Raw genomic sequence first — 18,381 nt, 5'->3', positions numbered from 1 at the left:
GAAGGTGTTGGGCACTTATTTGCAGATCCACACATGGGTGTATTTTAACAGCAGAAAGCTAGGGGCTAAAGGAAATCGTCTTACCAGAGCAAATAAACTGTTTTTAAATCAACTGCTTTGTAAAGTTCTTAACGTGGTCCACATAGCTCTGACTGTCCTGGATCCAGCCTATCAGGGCAGCCTCCCCTTCACAGCAAGTTCCCACTGTTCTCTAAACTTCAGACACACCGGACGTCTTCCTGTACCTTGCATTTTCCACGTCTTTGCACATGCAGCTCCCTCTGCAGGAATGCTTTTCCCTTCCCCACTGGCCTACTCATGTCTCAGCTTTCCTTAGTAATTCAAATATTAGTATAATAATAAGTTAAGTATTTGATTAGAGTGTTCCTTCTTAGCACTCATCATAATTTTAATTTTTGTCATTGATAACTGTATGCTAATATGCTGTAAGTTTCCCACCTTGTGTGCTTTTAGTCCCCCATAGAACCTAGCTCTCCCGCACATTTGTAGGTTGTAATAAACAATTTTTTTTTTTTTTTAAGACAAGGTCTTGCTTTGCCGTCCAGGCTGGAGTGCAGTGGTACCACTGGGGCTCACTACAGCTTTGACCTCCTGGGCTCAAGCGATCCTCACACCTCCGCCTCCTGAGACTGGGGCTCACTACAGCTTTGACCTCCTGGGCTCAAGCGATCCTCACACCTCCGCCTCCTGAGTAGCTGGAACTACAGGCATGCTCCCACGCCCAGCTAATTTTTTAATTTTTCGTAGAGACGGGGTCTTGCCATCTTGCCCATGCTTGTCTCAAACTCCTGGGCTTAAGCAATCCTACTTCTGTCTCCCAAAGTGCTGGGATTACACTACTAAAGATTTTTAAACAAATGAATAGAGGTGAAAGCAAATTAAGTGATACGTGAAGTCTGGTGAGGTGAGCAACATATTTCTTTTGGAGAATTCTCGAGGCACCGGTTAATGCTATATGCCTATTCTTTAACAATTTGCCCCGAACCTTGCAAACGCACTACTCCCTTAGCCTCAGAAGCCGGGCTAGGCTTTGAGAGGAGCCTGCGCACTTGGCTCGCCGGATATACGCAAGGGCGTGGGGCGGAGCTCTGGTAACCCAGGCAACAGCCCGGAAGCCGCTGGCTGGGTTAACCTGTGGCGCGCTCCGGGGTTCCGGACCGTGAAGTTTTAGTTGCGGTGGCGGCGGCAGTCGGGAAACGGCAAGGCAAGTTGAGAAGATGGATCGGAGGCTTGCAGCTCGCAGTCCCAACGAGCCTTAGGGACCAGGGCTACCAAAAGGGTGGGGAGAACGGTGGTGGCATCTCTGTTCCCTGGGATCCAGGAGCCCGGTTGGGGAATTCTTTCTTCAGGAAGCGCAGCCGCGGCTCAGTGTTTTGAGAGTGCAAGTGCCTGTCAGGGTGCGTGTCTGGTTGGTTGTGCGTGGCGTCAGAGCACCTCGAGTATGCGCGTGCGCACCGCTTTCGAGAGCTTTTGCACAGAGCTGGAAATTGGAGGTACTCGATTGTAGCGTTCGGGAAGTTTTCCGTGTAGCAGGAGAGAGGCAAACTATCCAGCATGCTTTGGGACCGGGAGCGTCATTTAAATCGATGGATGTCAGAGAGGGGCTTCTCAGAAGGCTCCGCCTGTATGAGTTTTGAGGAGTCTGTGAAAGCTGACCCGGTAAAGAAGAGAGTGAGCCTGACGGGTGTTAGAAGCAGAGGGAAAAGAATGGTTGCAACTGTATGTGAGGCGAGAACTCGGTTTTAGGATTTGCGGGAGATGTGAGAGAACACTGGAAAGAAAGGTCAGCCGGGCCACATGGGGGAGAGGGTCTGAATGCCAAGCTGGGTTGGATTCCTCTTGACAGTGGGGAGCCATCCGAATCCAGAGGGGGTAAGGAAAGGGTTCAGATCTATTCTCTCTCCGTGTATTTAGGTAGGATTGATTCAACAGTGTTTGGAAAGAGTTCTTGTTTCTCTTTAATCAGTTTTCCATACCAGTCAGAGTGGATTTACTAAGTCCAGTCATAACTACCCCGTTTAAAATTCTTCAGTGGTTTCCTGTGGTCTTAGGATAGTGTTCAGATTGCTGTGGCTCAGAAGACTACAGTCTGCTCTCTGCCTTTCCTCCTCCTTTAACCTCTCACCCTCTCAGATCTTTGTTAATTGAACTGAATTTCTCAAACTCTTCGTAAATGCATTTTCGCTTGCCTGGAATATTCTTTCCGCTACTTCTAACTTTTATTCATATTTTAACTCTCAGTGCAAACATTTTTGGGGGTATAGAGGAGGCAGCTTTTTCTTACTGTGTAGAATTAGTTGGGTACTTTCATGGCAGACAGAATTTACTTCCCATGCTGCCCTTTTGTTGTAAATACTTGTTTAATTGCGGTCCTCTTAGAAACTCTTAACTCTGCAAGGGCAGAGACTATTCTGCTTTCTTGTTGTATCTGGTGCCTCACCCTTAGGTGGTGCTTTCAAAATATTAGTTTAATTAATAGATGGATGGTGATGTCAGTGAGTGAAGAGTGAAAGGGAGACTAATTAGAATAACGAGAGCCTGAATAAAAATATTTTTAGTAGAGATGGAGAAGAGCGGGCAGGAGAGATTTTTAGGGAAAAAGTTAATAGATTCTGTTATCTGATTCACTAAGAGATAAGGAACAGAGGTGATGCTGAGGTTTTAAATTGGAGCAACTAGAAGGGAATTCTGTAAATTCACCTTAATTCAACATATTTATCGAGTTAACCAGTTATATATCAGCAAGTAGAGATTTGGGGTATGATGATGAGCTTTATTTTGATATACTGTATTTGTGATATTTGGCAGATTTGTACAATAGGTAGTTAGAAATGAGCATTTGGTGGTTTTGTTTTGTTTTTGTTTATTTGTTTATTTTAAGAGACAGAGCCTCACTCCATCACCCATACTGGAGTGCAGGAGTGCCATCTTAACTCACTGCAGCCTCCAACTCCTGGGCTCAAGCAGTCCTCCCGTCTCAGCCTCTTGAGTAGCTGGAACTATAGGCACTCACCGCCACTCCTGGCTAATTAAAAAAAAATTTTTTTAGAGACAGGGTCTTGCTATGTTGCACAGGCTGGTCTTGAACTTCCTACCTCAAGCGATCCTCCTGCCTCAGCCTCCTGAGTTGCTGGGATTACAGATGCGAGCCACTGTGTTTCATGTTTTGTGGAAAGGTGTGAATCATTGATTTGGAACTCATTTTCACAGTGTGTTTTTGTGTCCATACATTCATAGCTTTGCTCAAGGGAGTAGGTGAAGTCACTGAGGGAGGATGTGAACTGCCCCTTTGTGATCAAGAAAGCAGCTCCATGAGAGCTGGCACCATATTAGACTTGTTTACTGATATCTTGGTTTATTTAGTTTACTTGTATCTCTAATGCCTAGCTAGTGCCTGGTGTGTGCTGGACTCCCCCAAATAATTATTGAATGAAAGAGAGGGTATCTAATGGAAAGACAAGAGGGATGAGAACTGAGATAGAGCTGGGTGGAGATCCTTGATTAAATTGTGTGTGTGGAGGGGGACAATAGAGCCCGTGAAAAAAAGGAGAAAAGAATAGAAGAGGCCGGGCGTGGTAGCTCATGCCTGTAATCCCAGCACTTTGGGAGGCCGAGCTGGGTGGATCATAAGGTCAACAGATCGAGACCATCCTGGCCAACATGGTGAAACCCCGTCTCTATTAAAAATACAAAAATTAGCTGGGTGGGGTGGCAGGTGCCTGTAGTCCCAGTGACTCGGGAGGCTGAGGAAGGAGAATCACTTGAACCTGGGAGGCGGAGATTGCACTGAGCTATCGCACCACTGCACTCCAGCCTGGGTGACGGAGCGAGACTCTGTCTCAAAAAAAAAAAAAAAAAAAAAAAAAAAAAGAAAAGCAGGAGAAAGGGTGTCCTGGAAGCCAAGAGAGGAGAGGGCTTCTAGGATTGGGAGTGTGCAGAGCTGGAAAGGGCCATTAGTATTTCAGTTTCTCCAAACAGGCATAGATTTTCTTGGCTGTGCTAATTTTAATATTTGATGTCTTAACACTGTAAACCATCAGAATATCTCTAGTCTCACATTTTAACAATAAACTATAGCACACTTATGATCTCTGGTTTCTGTAAGTGGCACAAAATTCCTTTTTTAGACCAAAACGTCTGATCCTTGGTTAAGAAAAATATGGTTACTATTATTGGTGGTGTTCAAGAGAATGCTTTTCTGCTGGGTGTGGTGGCTCACGCTTGTAATCCCAGCACTCTGGGAGGCCAAGGCAGGTGGATCACGAGATCAGGAGTTCGAGACCAGCCTGACCAACATGGTGAAACCCCGTCTCTACTAAAAATACAAAAATTAGCCAGGCATGGTGGTGCACGCCTGTAATCCCAGCTACTCAGGAGGCTGAGGGAGGAGAATTGCTTGAACCCGGGAGTCGGAGGTTGCAGTGAGCTGAGATCATGTCACTGCACTCCAGCCTGGCGACAGAGCAAGACTCCAACTCAAAAAAAAAAAAAAAAAAAAAGAATGCTTTTCAGTGCAAATTGGGGTCAGAGTTTTTGTAATTAATAAAACTTGGAGGTAGAACTAAGGATTAGTAAATACAGGTGCTAAAGTGTACCTTTTCATGAAGTTGGATGGCAAGAGAAGGGCAAAGATGGGATAGCAGCTTAACTATACCTGTGTCATCCTACCATACACAGGTAGTAAATTACCACAGATTTAGTGGCCTAAAACAATGACTGTTTATCATTTCACAATTTCTGTGGGTTATGAGTTTGGACATGGCTTAGTTAGAGTCTCTGCTTAGGGTCTTCTAAAGCTGTAATCAAGTTGTGGCCAGTCTGCATTCTCATCTGGAAGTTTAGCTTCTGAATAAGTGAACTATTCTAAATGTAACCTGAAATAATATTTTCCCCATTTTTAAGGGTAACATAGGTTCATTATAGAAAGTTTGGGAAAGACAGAAGCAAAGAGAGGTAACCCAGTTCTGGCAAACTTTTCCAGCAGGTGCTTTATAGTCAGTCAGACCTGGTCTTGAGTGTCAGCTCTTGGCTCTGCCTGTTATTATTTGTATGACTTTGAGCTATATACTTTCTCTAAGCCTCTTTTTAAATTTTTTTAAATTTTAATATTCTTAATATTTTAAAATTCTGTTTCAAGTTCCAAGGTACACGTGCGGTATAGGCAGGTTTGTTTCATAGGTAAACGTGTGTCATAGTGGTTTGCTGCATCTATCAACCCATCACCTAGGTATTAAATCTAGTGTGCATTAGCTATTTTTCCTGATACTCTCCCTCCCCTCACCCATCTGCTGCCTGACAGGCCCCAGTGTGTGTTGTTCCCCTCCCTGTGTCCTTGTGTTCTCATCGTTCAGCACTCACTTATAAGTGAGAACTTGTGGTGTTTGGTTTTCTGTTCCTGCATTCGTTTGCCAAGGATAATGGCTTCCAGCTCCATCCATGTCCGTGTGAAGGACATGACCTCGTTCCTTTTTATGGCTGCGTAGTATTCCATGGTGTATATGTACCACATGTCTTTATCCAGTCTGTCAATGATGGGTATTTGGGTTGATTCCATGTCTTTGCTATTGTGAATAGTGCTGCAGTGAACGTATGTGCATGTATCTTTATAATTGAATGATTTATTTTCCTTTGGGTATATACCCATTAATGTGATTGCTGGGTCAAGTGGTATTTCTGGTTCTAGGTCTTTGAGGAATCGCCACACTGTCTTCCACAATGGTTGAACTAATTTGCATTTCCACCAACAGTGTAAAATTGTTCCTGTTTCTCCACAGTCTTGCCAGAATCTGTTGTTTCTTGACTTTTTAATAATCGCCATTCTAACTGGCATGAGATGGTATCTTATTGTAGTTTTGATTTGCATTTTTCTAACAATCAGTGATGTTGACTTTTTTTCATATGTTTGTTGGCTGCATAAATGCCTTCTTTTGAGAAGTGTGTGTTCATGTCCTTTGCACACTTTTTAATGAGGTTGTTTTTTTCTTATAAATTTGTTTAAGTTCCTTGTAGACTCTGGATATTAGCCCTTTGTCAGATGGAGAGATTGCAAAATTTTTCTCCAGTTCTGTAGGTTGTCCATTTGCTCTGGTGATAGTTTCTTTTGCTGTGCAGAAGCTCTTTAGATTAATTAGATCCCATTTGTTAAGTTTTGCTTTTGTTGCAATTGCTTTTGACATTTTCATCATGAAATCTTTGCCTGTGTCTATGTGCTGAAAGGTATTGCTTAGATTTTCTTCTGGGGTTTTTATAGTTTTGGGTTTTACAGTTAAGCCTTTAGTCGTCCTGAGTTGATTTTTGTATATGGTGTAAGGAAGGGGTCCATGTCTACATGGACCCTATACCCATTAGCAGTCACTCTCCATTCTATGCTCCCTCTAGATGCTGGCGATCACTAATCTATGTCTCTGTGGATTTACTTATTCTGGACACATCATATCAATGATATCAAGCAATAGGGGGCCTTCTGTGTTTAGAACACTTTCAAGATTCATTAACGTTGTAGCATGTATCAGTACATCATTGCTTATTATTGCGAAGTAATACTCCATTGTGTAGATATACCACATTTATTAATACATTCATCAGTTGGTGGACATTTAGGATGTCTCTACTTTTTGTCTGTTCAAAATGCTGCTGTGACCTTTTATGTACAAGTTTTTATGTGGACATATGTTTTTAGTTCTCTTGGATGTAAATATGCGAGTTGAATTGCTGGGTCATGTGGTAACTGTGTGTTTAACTTCTTGAGGAATTGCCAGCTGTTTCCAAAGTGCCTACACCATTTTACATTCCATGAACAATATGTGAGGATTCTAGTTTTTCCATATTCTTGTCAGTGCTTGTTGTTGTCCATCTTTTTGATTATAGCCATCCTAGTCAGTGTGACGTGGTATCTCATTGTGGGTTTGATTGGCATTTCCCTAATGACTAATTATGTTGAACATCTTTTCATGTGTTTATTAGCTGTCTATAGTATCTTCCTTAGAGGAACGTGTATTTAAGTCCTATGTGCATTTTTAAATCGGATTTTTAAAATTGTTGAGTTGTAAAAATTCTTTATATAGTGTGGATTCAAGTCCTTTATCAGATAAAGGATTTGCAGATACTTTCTCCCATTCTATTGGTTGTCTTCATTTTCTTGATTGTGCCTTTGAAGCACAAAAATTCTTAATTTTGATTAACTCCAATTTATTATTTTCTTTGGTTGCTTATGCTTTTTGTGTCATTTCTAAGAAACCGTTGTTTAACCCAAGGCTCATGAAGATTTACTCTTATGTTTTCTTTTAAGCATTTTGTAGTTTTAGCTCTTACATTTAAATCCATGATTCAATTTAATTTTTGAATATGGTTTGAGGTAGGAGTCCAACTTCATTCTTTTTCATATGAGTATCCAGTTGTCCCAGCACCATCTCTTGAAAAGACTATTCTTTCCCCATTGAATTGTCTTGGCACCCTTGTTGAAAATAAACTGACCATAAATGTAAGAGTTTGTTTTAGACTCTTAGTTCTATTATATTCTGTATCTTTTTAAATGGTACTTATGGCTCTGCTACTTACTAACTGTGTGACCTTCATGGTTGGTTAACCTTTGTCTCTTAGTTTTCTCATCTGTAAAATGAAGAATAAATAGTGAGTACCTCATGGGGTTATTGTGAGGATTCAAGAAAATAATGTTTAAAGAGCATAGTATAGTATCTGGCTTATAGTAAGCACACAGTATGTGTTAGCTGATGCCATCATTACCACTGCTGCTAAATGTTATTTTCTAACTTGTATGTGACTTGTTTTCTTTGGCTGAATTGTAAATGCTGAAATTAGATACCGTGTTTAAGAAGTGAATGTTCTTAAGAGAGTACAGAGTGCAAGATTGAGGGCAAACTCTTAAGAAATACTTGTATTTAGACATTTTTATTATAGTAGACAATGTTTTTTTTTTTTTTTTTTTTAAAGTACTTAAGGAAAATACTAGAGTCCTTGTTTTAGGCTTATTGGGAGTAAGGGGGTCAGCTGGAAAGTCCTGTAATTATTTAGGTAGGTTAAAAGGGTCTGCAATAGTAGTCATGTATATGTATTGCTTTTTAAAAGTCATATATATGTATTGTAAAATCCTGGCGTTCGAGGACTATGGGTCTTTTTCTAATTTGGTATAATGTGTAGTCTAGTGTCCTTAGCATTGCTGCTTAAACAGTGGCAAGCTAATGTTGGCAATTTAAAAATTATAGTTTAAAATCAATAATTATTAATTTGTTTATCAGCAATAGAAAAAAATCAATAATTAGTACCATTTAGCATTATGTGACAGATATGTTAGAAGTGATATCATACCTCATTTGTTCTCTAAAGTTTAGCTACTTTTATTTTCAAGTAAGCACATATGTACCTGGTAGTGATTTTGAGTGTTAGAGTGCTTAAAAAAGAACTCCAACTCTCTTTTGCCCTTTCCTTCCTTCACCTTACGTTCATATTGTTAGCTTGTGATTGGGCTATTTTCTACTAATTGTGAATTTGTGTAACTGATGACAAAGCTTTTGACGACTGTCTTAGTTCTCTGCTTTAGGCCATAATTTCTGCATTCCTAGAGTTCACTGTTAATCAAATATATAAAAGTTATTGACTTAAGACCTCTTTTATTATAATTATCAGTACCAACTTTTATTAGTTGTAAAATGAAAGAAGTAAGTATTTTATTTTGATAGCCTGTTCGTTTTATCATGCTTAAATTTTTCTTCTGGCATTTTAAAATTTGTTTTTTTTTTTTCAGGTATCTTTCCCTACTCTGGTGATGCTTATTGTTTTTTCTTGTATTTTAAAATTGTGATGTGATTATTATTCCTAGATGTCATTTGTCAGAGTGAACCGCTGTGGTCCCCGAGTTGGTGTAAGAAAGACACCAAAAGTAAAGAAGAAGAAAACTTCAGTGAAACAAGAATGGGATGTGAGTATAGGTGGGATAGTAAGTAATGTAACGTTACTCTGGAGGAATGGACACAGTGATACGGCCCTAGTCATGCAAGATGGTGTTCTGAATGGGGCTCATCATGTCATAGGGTGGAAGAGGTTTCTGGGCATGTGATATTCTAGGTCTTGGAGGGAAGAGCAGAATCCTTTGGGGGAGGTTTTAAGAATACACACGTCTAGGCTGTAACCTCTATATTCTTTGAAGTACTGGAATCTTAAGGGGATGGAGAGCATATTAAAAAAAAAGTCTTCTCACTTTCACTCTGAGAACTCACTGCATAAAGGCAACTCTAGCTCACTGGTGTCACTGAAGTCTGTGAATTTTTTCGGTACCTTTTTAAGGTTTGCTCAGAGCAACCAGTGATATCATAACCATGTGAGTGCCAGTTTTGGTTGAAAAAAAATAGGTGACCTTTGCTCTCTTATCCCATGAATTGCTCACTTCCAGAGGTTGATCAGTTTCAGAACAAATGTTCTCTTATGGTATAAGACAAGTCTCAAGTACCTGTAACATATATTCTCTGGCTCCTAACCTGAATATTGCCTGGTGTTACCAAGGCGATTTATATCTTTTTTTTAAGAGACAGGGTCATGTCCTGTCAACCAGGCTGGAGTGATGTGATGCCATCATAGCTCACTACAGCCTCAAACTCCTAAACTCCAGCAATCCTCTTGCCTTAGCCTCCTGAGTAGCTAGGACCATAGGCATGCACCACCATCCCTGGCTAACTTAAAAAAATATTTTTTGTAGAGACAGGTCCTTGCCGTGTTCCCCAGGTTGGTCTTAAACTCCTAGCCTCAAGCAATCCTCTCGCCTTGGCTTCCCAAAGTGCTGGGATTATAGGTGAGCCATCGCACCCAGCTAGATTTCTGTCTTTTGTAACCTGATACTTTGGTTTGGACTGTGAGACTTTAGGTGCCTTTCCATTGCAAAGAGTAACTAGTTAGGGATTGGTTTGGATCTCAGGGATTCTTTTGGAATTGGAATCTTCTGGTTTGCAATCTACCATGTTAGCCAGATATCCTGGGCAAACTGACAGCCTTGGAAGTGGGGCAGCGGGTCTTCTCTGTGTTTAGATTGTTTTGTTGCTGTCTGATTGGCCATAAAATTTTAATAACAAGGATGTGACTCTAAGATAAGGAAACTGATAAATAGGAAAAAAATTATGTGATAACATATTTTCCGCTTCAGAGTGGTTACTTTGAGAAGTTCAGTACAGTTGACCTTTGAACAACATGAGTTTGAGCTGCATGGGTTCATTTATACATGAATTTTTAAAAAATAAATACAGTTGGCTGTATCCTGGGGTTCCACCTCTACAACGAAAGGTGGATTGAAAATACAATATTTTCAGGATGTAAAACCCATATATGGAGAGCCAATTAGGTGGGATTTGAGTATGTGTGGATTTTGGTGTATGTGGGTGTCCTGGATACTGTGGGATGACTGCATTTATTCCAATATGCCAGTATTGCTCAAAACTTAATTGAAACCTATCATTTGAAATTGCATTAAGAACCTTCCTCATTTACTTTTTATTATCTGCAGTGCTGGAAAACTCTTTTGTTATTTGAAGGTAGACTGAACTTGGAAAATAGTCATAAGTCATTTGGTTAAATGGTTAATGATGGAGAAGAGATCAAACTGATTAATACTGTCTTGATAAAAATAGTGAGACATTTTCTGAAATGGCTTATAGACTAGGTTTAAATGCAATGTCAAAAGAAAATGGTTTTAAGCAAGAGTAGTATTGATGGAATTATTATTTTCTTCCATGAGAACAAATTTTAAGCCTATCAACTTATTTGTATGCCTGAGTTTTTAAATGATTATTAAAAATAATTCTCATGATCCTGTAGTTGTACCTTGTACCTTTCTTTTCCTTTTCCTTTTCCTTTTTTTTTTTTTTTTCTTTTTTTTGAGACAAGGTCTCACTCTATTGCCCAGGCTGGCCTCAAACTCCTGGGCTCATGATGGGATCTTCCTGCCTCGGCCTCATGAACCTCCTGAGTAGCTGAGACTGCAGGTGCACACCACCATGCCTGGCTCTTGTACCTTTCTAAATCATTGTAAAAGTAATAACAGTTTTCATACAGAGAAGCCTTGAGCCAAATATAAATCATGGCCAAAAAGTTTAGTCTTTGATCAGAAGCCATTTTTGACTGTTTGTATTCCTCGTCACTTAGAAGTAAAACTAACTTGTTTTATTTCCTGCCTTACCAAATCTGTGTAGCGCAATGGCTGAAGTTGCTTTGGAAAGGGCCAAGTTACAGGGTTACTACTTTGTGCAGCCTGTGTGCCACACAATTTCAAGGGGTGCTATTTACATGGATTCTGATATTAATGTTAACTGATGGAGTTGTGCAGGGTAGTAGCCCTGCCGTGTTAGTTTAGTGCCTGTTAATTTAAGTGACTGTTTTCACATTTTATGAAATTATGTATTGCCCCCAAATTTCATCTTTCATTGTAGTAGCATCAATGCTTAAGATGTTTGCAGACACAAATTGAACCTCTCTGTAGTGATCACACTGTCTTTTTTTTTTTTTTGAGATGGAGACTCGCTTTGTTGCTGAGGCTGGAGTGCAGTGGCACAATCTCAGCTCACTGCAGCCTCCACCTCCTGGGTTCAAGCGATTCTCCTGCCCCAGCCTCCTGAGTAGCTGGAATTACAGGCGCCCACCACCAGGCCTGGCTAATTTTTATATTTTTAGTAGAGACTGAGTTTTGCCATGTTGGCCAGGCTGTTCTTGAACTCCTGAGCTCAGGTTATCCACCCGCCTCAGCCTCCCAAAGTGCTGGGATTACAGGCATGAGCCTCTGTGCCCAGCCAGTGAACACAATTTTTTTTAGGAACTTTTAGCGTTGCATTGTGGAATCCTGGGATTCCATAGACTACAGTGTGAAAACTAAAACTTTAGTTAAACTTACTCATTTTGAATATATACTACCATTTATTCATATGTCATATATTCATTTTGAATATTTTCATTGTTTTAATATAATGTATGACTGCTTGGTGAATACAGTACTTATTTTCTGTAAGACATCTAAAATTAGTCTGTTATTTTCTATAAATAGGACACCTAAAACTAATATGTATTCATATCTAAATTGAGAATACTGGTTCCCAGAAAGAAAAAATTTTTGGTCCCAGGATTTTGAAACCATTTTAGCCATTAAAATCCAATAAATGTGTATATTTTATAAGAAAACTTTTTTTTTTTTTAAAGAAAGGCCACCTTTTTTTTACAGAATACTGTGACTGATCTAACAGTTCATCGGGCAACTCCTGAAGATCTGGTGAGTTTAATGTCAAAACTTAAGTCATTTATTCAGTGTTTTATTTGGTATTTGACTTGTAACCTTTAGAATAGAAACTATAGGCGCTTCCTGGAAGTTGTTCAGTTATGTTTAATCTTGTTTATGTCTACATAAAATCAAAAAGCCTGTCTTCTGTACTTCCTGATTTTAGTTAGGAATATCAATTAGTATGTATTAGAGTTTCATTAAATATGTTGTGTTTATAGTTGAAATCTCTTCAGTCTAGTACTGCCCTATATATATCTATCTATCCGTCTTTTAAAAAATCTATAGATAGCTTCAGCATTATTTATTACTTCCCTATACAAACATACTGTTCTAGTCAATGTAATAATTTATCCCTTGAGTGTACCATGTGTATTTCCATGTCTGAGCCCCCATTCCTTACTTGGAACAGTTTCTGTACCTTCTTCTCTACCTGTTCAAATCTTACTTTACTTCCTTATCTTAGTTCAAATCCTACTTTTTTTTTTTTTTTAAAGTTTCCACTTAGGTTTTTTTTTTTTAAAGATTTATTGAGATATAGTTAGCATACCATAAAATTTACCTGTTTAATGTGTACAGTTTGGTGATTTTTGGTATATTCAGAGTTGTGCAACCACTGTCACTATCTAATTTTGGAATGTTTTCTTTACCCCAAAATGAAACCGTGTACCCATTAACAGTCATTCCTTGTGCCCAGTTCTTCCCAGTTTGTGGCAATGACCCATGTACTTCATGCTTTTATGTATTTACGTATTCTGGTCGTTTCATATACGTGGAATACAACACGTGACCTTTTATGTCTAGCTTCTTTGTGTTAGCATAGTATTTTCAAGGTTCATCCCTGTCGTAGCACGTATCAGTGTCTGCCCACTGCAGCCTCCACCTCCTGGGCTCAAGCCATCTCCACCTCAGCCTCTTGAGTACCTGGGACTACAGGTGTATGCCACCACACCTGGCTAATTTTTGTATTTTTTGTAGACACCGGATTTTGCCATCTTGCCCAGGCTGGTCTCGAACTCCTGGGCTCAAGCAATCTGCCCACCTCAGCCTCCCAAAGTGCTGGGATTATAGGCGTGAGCCACCACGCCTAGCTCATATTAGTTCTATATTCCTTATAATTGCCAAATTATATTCCATTGTATGGATCTACCATTTTATTTATCTGTTGTTCAGTTGGTGGACATTGCATTGTTTCTGCTTTTGTGTTGTTAGGAATAACGCTGCTGTGAACATTCCTGTACAAGTTTTTGTGTGAACATATTCAGTTCTTTTATATGTATACATCTAGGAGTAAAATTGCTGAGTCATGTAATTTTTCCATATTTAACTTTCTAAATAATTGTCAAACTGTTTTACAAAGTGGCTGCACCATTTGCATCCCCACCAGCAGGTATGAGGCTTCCAGTTTCCCCACATTGTTACTGTCACCTTTTTCACTTTAGTTCTCTTAGTAGGTGTAAAGTGCTGTCTCATGCGGTTTCAATTTGCATTTCCCTAATGATAAATGATGTTAAGCATCTTTTTATGAACTTTTCGGCCATTTGTAATATATTCTTTGGAGAAATGTCTATTCAAATACCTTCGTCATTTAAAAATTGGATTATTTGTGCTTGTATTGTTGAGTTATAAAAATTATATATGTATTCTGGATATAAGTTCCTTATCAGATATAATTTGCAAGTATTTGCTCCCATTTTCTTAGTTGTTTTTTCAGTTTCTTTATGGTGTCCTTTAAGCAGGGAAGTTTTTAATTTTGATGAAGTCAAATTTACCTGTTTTTTATTTTGTCACATGAGTTTTTAGTATCATATCTAAGAAACTGTTACCTAACCCAAGATTCACAAAGACATACTCCTGTGTTTTCTTCTAAGAGTTTCATAGTTGTAGTTCTTATATGTAGAACTATGATTCATTGTAAGTTAATTTTTCTGTACAGTGTGTGGTGGGAGGGGGCCCAACTTTGCTAATGGATAATCATTGTCCAAACAGCATTTATTGGAAAGACTATTCTTTCCCCCTTGAATTATCTTAGAACTCTTGTTGAAAAATCGCTTGTCCATAAATATAAACGTTTATTCAGCACTCTCAATTCTATTTCACTGATTTACACGTCAGTCCTTATGTCAGTACCACATTGTCGTGATTACTATAGTTTTCTAGTAAGTTTGAAGTCCTGTTTTTGAAACTAACCAGCAGTTATCTCCTCTGAACTATTACTACCTAACTAAGGCATTGAGTATATGACATCTAATGTATATCATTTGTCTTTATATGGATATGCCCGATCTCCATGGGCAGATTGTTAATGCTTTTGAGAGATACGGACCATATCCTATGCACATTTGTGTACCTGGGAGTCTTAATCCTAGTAGGTGCTCATTAACTATTTACTGAGAATAATAATGATGCCCAACTGACTTCATATTTTTTAAATGAAAAATTTCAAACTCAAGGGAAAATGGAGACAAAAATAGAAATAACTGCCATGTACTGTTCACCCAGATAGAATAGTTATTAAAAATTTGCCATAGTTGCTTCATTTATCGTACCTTTTTCTTTTTTCACTGAAATATTTTAAAGCAAATTCCAGAGAACACATCATTTTGTGCTTACATATTCAGTTTGCATCTTTAAAAAATAAGCCTTTTTTTTTCCCAACATAACCACAGTGCCATTATTACATCCAACAAAAGTAAATATAATTATTTGGTATCATCTAATACCTAGCCCATATTCACATCTCCTCAACTGTCAAAAAAAAAATCTTCATTTGTTTTTTGTGAGTCAGAATCTTTGTGTAATATTTGTTATTATCTCTTTAATGGATTGATTTCTTATTTACATGGCGAAAACTCAGCAGTGCACTTTATCATATATGTTCATGTTCATAGTTCTGAATACTAGAGTACTTATAAAACCAAATATCTGATTTTATTTCTTAGCCACCTTAGTGAACCCTCCCCTCTGACACTTGAGACCTGTGGCGCGTATCTCTTCTTGTACTTCAGGAACTCTACTTCCCTGACATCTATATTTTCAGTGACCCACTTCCACATGAGGCCATTGAAGGGCTATAAACACACTGCATTATTAGTTCTTGGTAGTGATGTGATGATCATGAAATGAGTGTGTCTTTGCCAAAGATGACTTAGTGGATTTTGTACCTTTTACATTGTGCTCAGTTAGTGTGTGTATATGTGTGTATGTGTATATTTAAAAAAATGCTGGTTTTGACCCATGAATTGATTTTATCATCCATTAAGTGAGTCCCAACCTGTGGTTTGAAAAACACTAGTTTGCTGGATAGTCTTGCAGAAAAGTAGTAGAAATTATTATTTCTTTCTGTATATCTTTTAGGTGGTTTACCAGCTCTATATTCTTCTTTAAGATCATTTTTGAAAATTTAGGGGACTGAAAATTTCGGCTATGAATGTATATAAACATGTATATATCGGACCAGGAAAAGTTTAAAAAGTGATGAACTAGAGGAGGTGGTTTCACCATCTGAATAGGCAACTTTGTGTCTGAAAGATTCCTTTATGTATTTTTCCCTTCTATATAGGTACGCCGTCATGAAATACACAAATCAAAGAATAGAGCATTAGTACACTGGGAACTCCAAGAAAAAGCTTTGAAGAGAAAATGGAGGAAGCAGAAACCTGAAACTTTAAATCTTGAGAAAAGAAGATTGTCTATCATGAAGGAGGTAATGCTAAACTGCATTAGAGTTAGAAAGAGAAGAAGGAGATAAATAGGGTTCTTTTTCCTTCAATTTGATTCACTTTGGAGAGACTCTAGTAATCACTGCGTTCTTATTCAATAATCTACATGTGGACTTCAAAAAAAGCAACAGAGTGATGATTGGAGTCTGGTTTGGTGGTTTGAATTCCTGTTCTGCAACTTACCAGCTATGTGACCCTAAGTAAATTATTTAACTTTTCAGCTTGAATTTTGTCGTATTTCAAATTATTATTTGCTTGTATTGCTATGAGATTTCAGTGATATAATACTTATAAAATGAATAGCAAAATCTTTGCTTATTCCTCTTTTTATATGTAAGCTGCTATAATTATTTTTCTCAGCTTAACAGCAGTGCTGTTAGATTACTTTGAAAAAAAAATAATAATGTTGTATGCTTGTCCAACTGAGTAGTAAGCAACTTGTCTTTGGCTTAACCTTTTGCCAGACGTGGGGTGTTTGGATAAGTAATCAGATATGTAGGGATAAACAATATGGGAAATAAGAGGAAACTACAGCAAATAACCTTTTTAAATTTGAGTTGAAGTCATTGTAAAGGAATGTGCTTTGTCTTTAGTGTTGCTCCTTGTTCAGATTGAAGCTTATGTACAGCACTTAGCTGTCTGACCTTTCATGGCAACTTTGAATCATACATGGTCTTTCAGGAATTTGTTAGGCTTCTTATTGAAAGAAAGTCACAGTCTTAGACATCATCAGAAAGAATAATATCTTCCAAATAAATGTTTACATGAGCTTGAGAAAAGAACAGTGGCTTGATTGAGAGAATGCTTCTGTACAGATTATTATCTTTTAGTGATCTTGGACAAGTCACATACATTTAAATGTTATGTGGTAATTCTCAGTGAAAGGCCTAAAAACAGATCTCACCACGAAAAAAGGCAGCCTGCTTGGATTGCATCAGACTCTGGGCTTTTTTTCCTTTCTCTAGTGGTTCCTGCTCATGTCCTGAATTTCTCATACAAGTTATAGATGTGGTAGAAGTAGGTGTTTACAGAAGGGTGGTGAGAGACAGTGAGTGATGTTTCTTTGCCTTCTTTTTGTAGATCTGCTGCTTCAGGCACTAGTGTAGTGGTTCTCAACTCTCACTGCACATTAGAATCAGTCAGAGTCAAGAAGCCCCATTAAAAAATTATGTAATAGCTGGGTGTGGCAGCTCATGCCTGTAATCCCAGCATTTTGGGAGGCCAAGGGGGCGGATCACCCGAGGTCAGGTGTTCAAGACCAGCCTGGCCAACATGGTGAAACCCCATCTTTACAAAAATACAAAAATTAGCTGGGCATGATGGCGGGTTCCTGTAATCCCAGCTACTTGGGAGGCTGAGGTGGGAGAATTGCTTGAACCTGGGAGGCGGAGGTTGCAATGAGCTGAGATTGTCCAGGCTGTCTCAACAACAACAACAACAACAAAACCAAAAAAAAAAAAAAAAAAAAAAAGCTCCTAAAAATTAGTTGGGTGCAGGGGCAGGTGCCTGTAGTCCCAGCTACTCAGGAGGCTGAGGCAGGAGAATTGCTTGAATCTAGGTTGCAGTGAGCTGAGATCGTGCCACTGCACTCTAGCCTGGGCATCAGAGTGAAAGTCTGTCTCAAAAAAAAGAAAAAAATCTCTCTCTCTCTCTCTCTCTATATATAACTATATCTGGACTGTATACCCAGAGATTCAGATTTAGTTGACCTAAGATGTGGCCCCATGTAGGTGTTTTTTAGACAGTTCCTATGTAATTTTAATGTGCTGCAGGGGTCGAGCACCTCCGCTCTTACCGGGATTCAGGTGTTTTCTGTCTACCAGCGTACCTTGGAGATAATTTCCTGTCAGTGCTTAGACATCTACCTTTTCTTTTTGATGGCCAGTAGCATATAGATGTACCACAATTTATTTATCCTGTGCTTTATTGGTGAACACTTAGGTTGTGTATTAGAGTACAGTTTAAGCTTCTGGGAAAAAAAAAAAGACTGTCCTATATGTTTTGTTTTAAACAAACAGATTTATTTCTGTTTCATGAAACAGTTGAGAGGAAAGTGGTAGCTGGTAGGGAACTCTGCAGTCCTTTATTACACAACTTCTGTCTCTGAATACAGAATGGCCATAGCAGCTTCCTTCAGCTATATGCCAGCCAGCAGGAAACAGGAAGAACGGTGCATGCTACTCCTATTACATGTCACCCAGAAGTTCTGGCATATATCCTGTTGGCCAGAAAGTCATCACATGGCCATTCCCACCTACAAAGATGGTTGGGAAATCTATCTATGTAATTGGCTAAAATGCAGGAGTTCTGCTGTTAAAGGAGAAACCAAAAGAACATGGCTGGATACTTAAGTAGTACTGTCAGTTACCCACA

General features: G+C 38.8%; 1 protein-coding gene across 6 annotated transcripts in view; it reads left to right on the top strand.

Annotated features, from left to right (window-relative positions):
• The first annotated feature begins 1,133 nt into the window (after positions 1–1,133).
• Positions 1,134–18,381, top strand: part of SPICE1 (spindle and centriole associated protein 1) — a 67,135-nt gene continuing 49,887 nt past the window's right edge. For 3 of the 6 annotated variants that reach the window (XM_073009729.1, XM_073009728.1, XM_007985782.3), the window contains exons 1-3: positions 8,858–8,956; positions 12,233–12,280; positions 15,849–15,992. In XM_073009729.1, coding sequence (XP_072865830.1) covers positions 8,858–8,956; positions 12,233–12,280; positions 15,849–15,992 — 291 coding nt within the window. Of the gene's footprint in view, positions 1,226–1,417; positions 1,515–1,686; positions 1,805–8,857; positions 8,957–12,232; positions 12,281–15,848; positions 15,993–18,381 lie in introns of those variants that run through there. The other 3 variants (XM_007985785.3, XM_007985783.3, XM_007985786.3) reach the window with 3 other exon arrangements.

The sequence above is a fragment of the Chlorocebus sabaeus genome, chromosome 22 (genome assembly GCF_047675955.1).
Source record: "Chlorocebus sabaeus isolate Y175 chromosome 22, mChlSab1.0.hap1, whole genome shotgun sequence".
Taxonomy (NCBI): Eukaryota; Metazoa; Chordata; class Mammalia; order Primates; family Cercopithecidae; genus Chlorocebus; species Chlorocebus sabaeus.
This window is presented reverse-complemented; position numbering and strand designations above follow the sequence as displayed.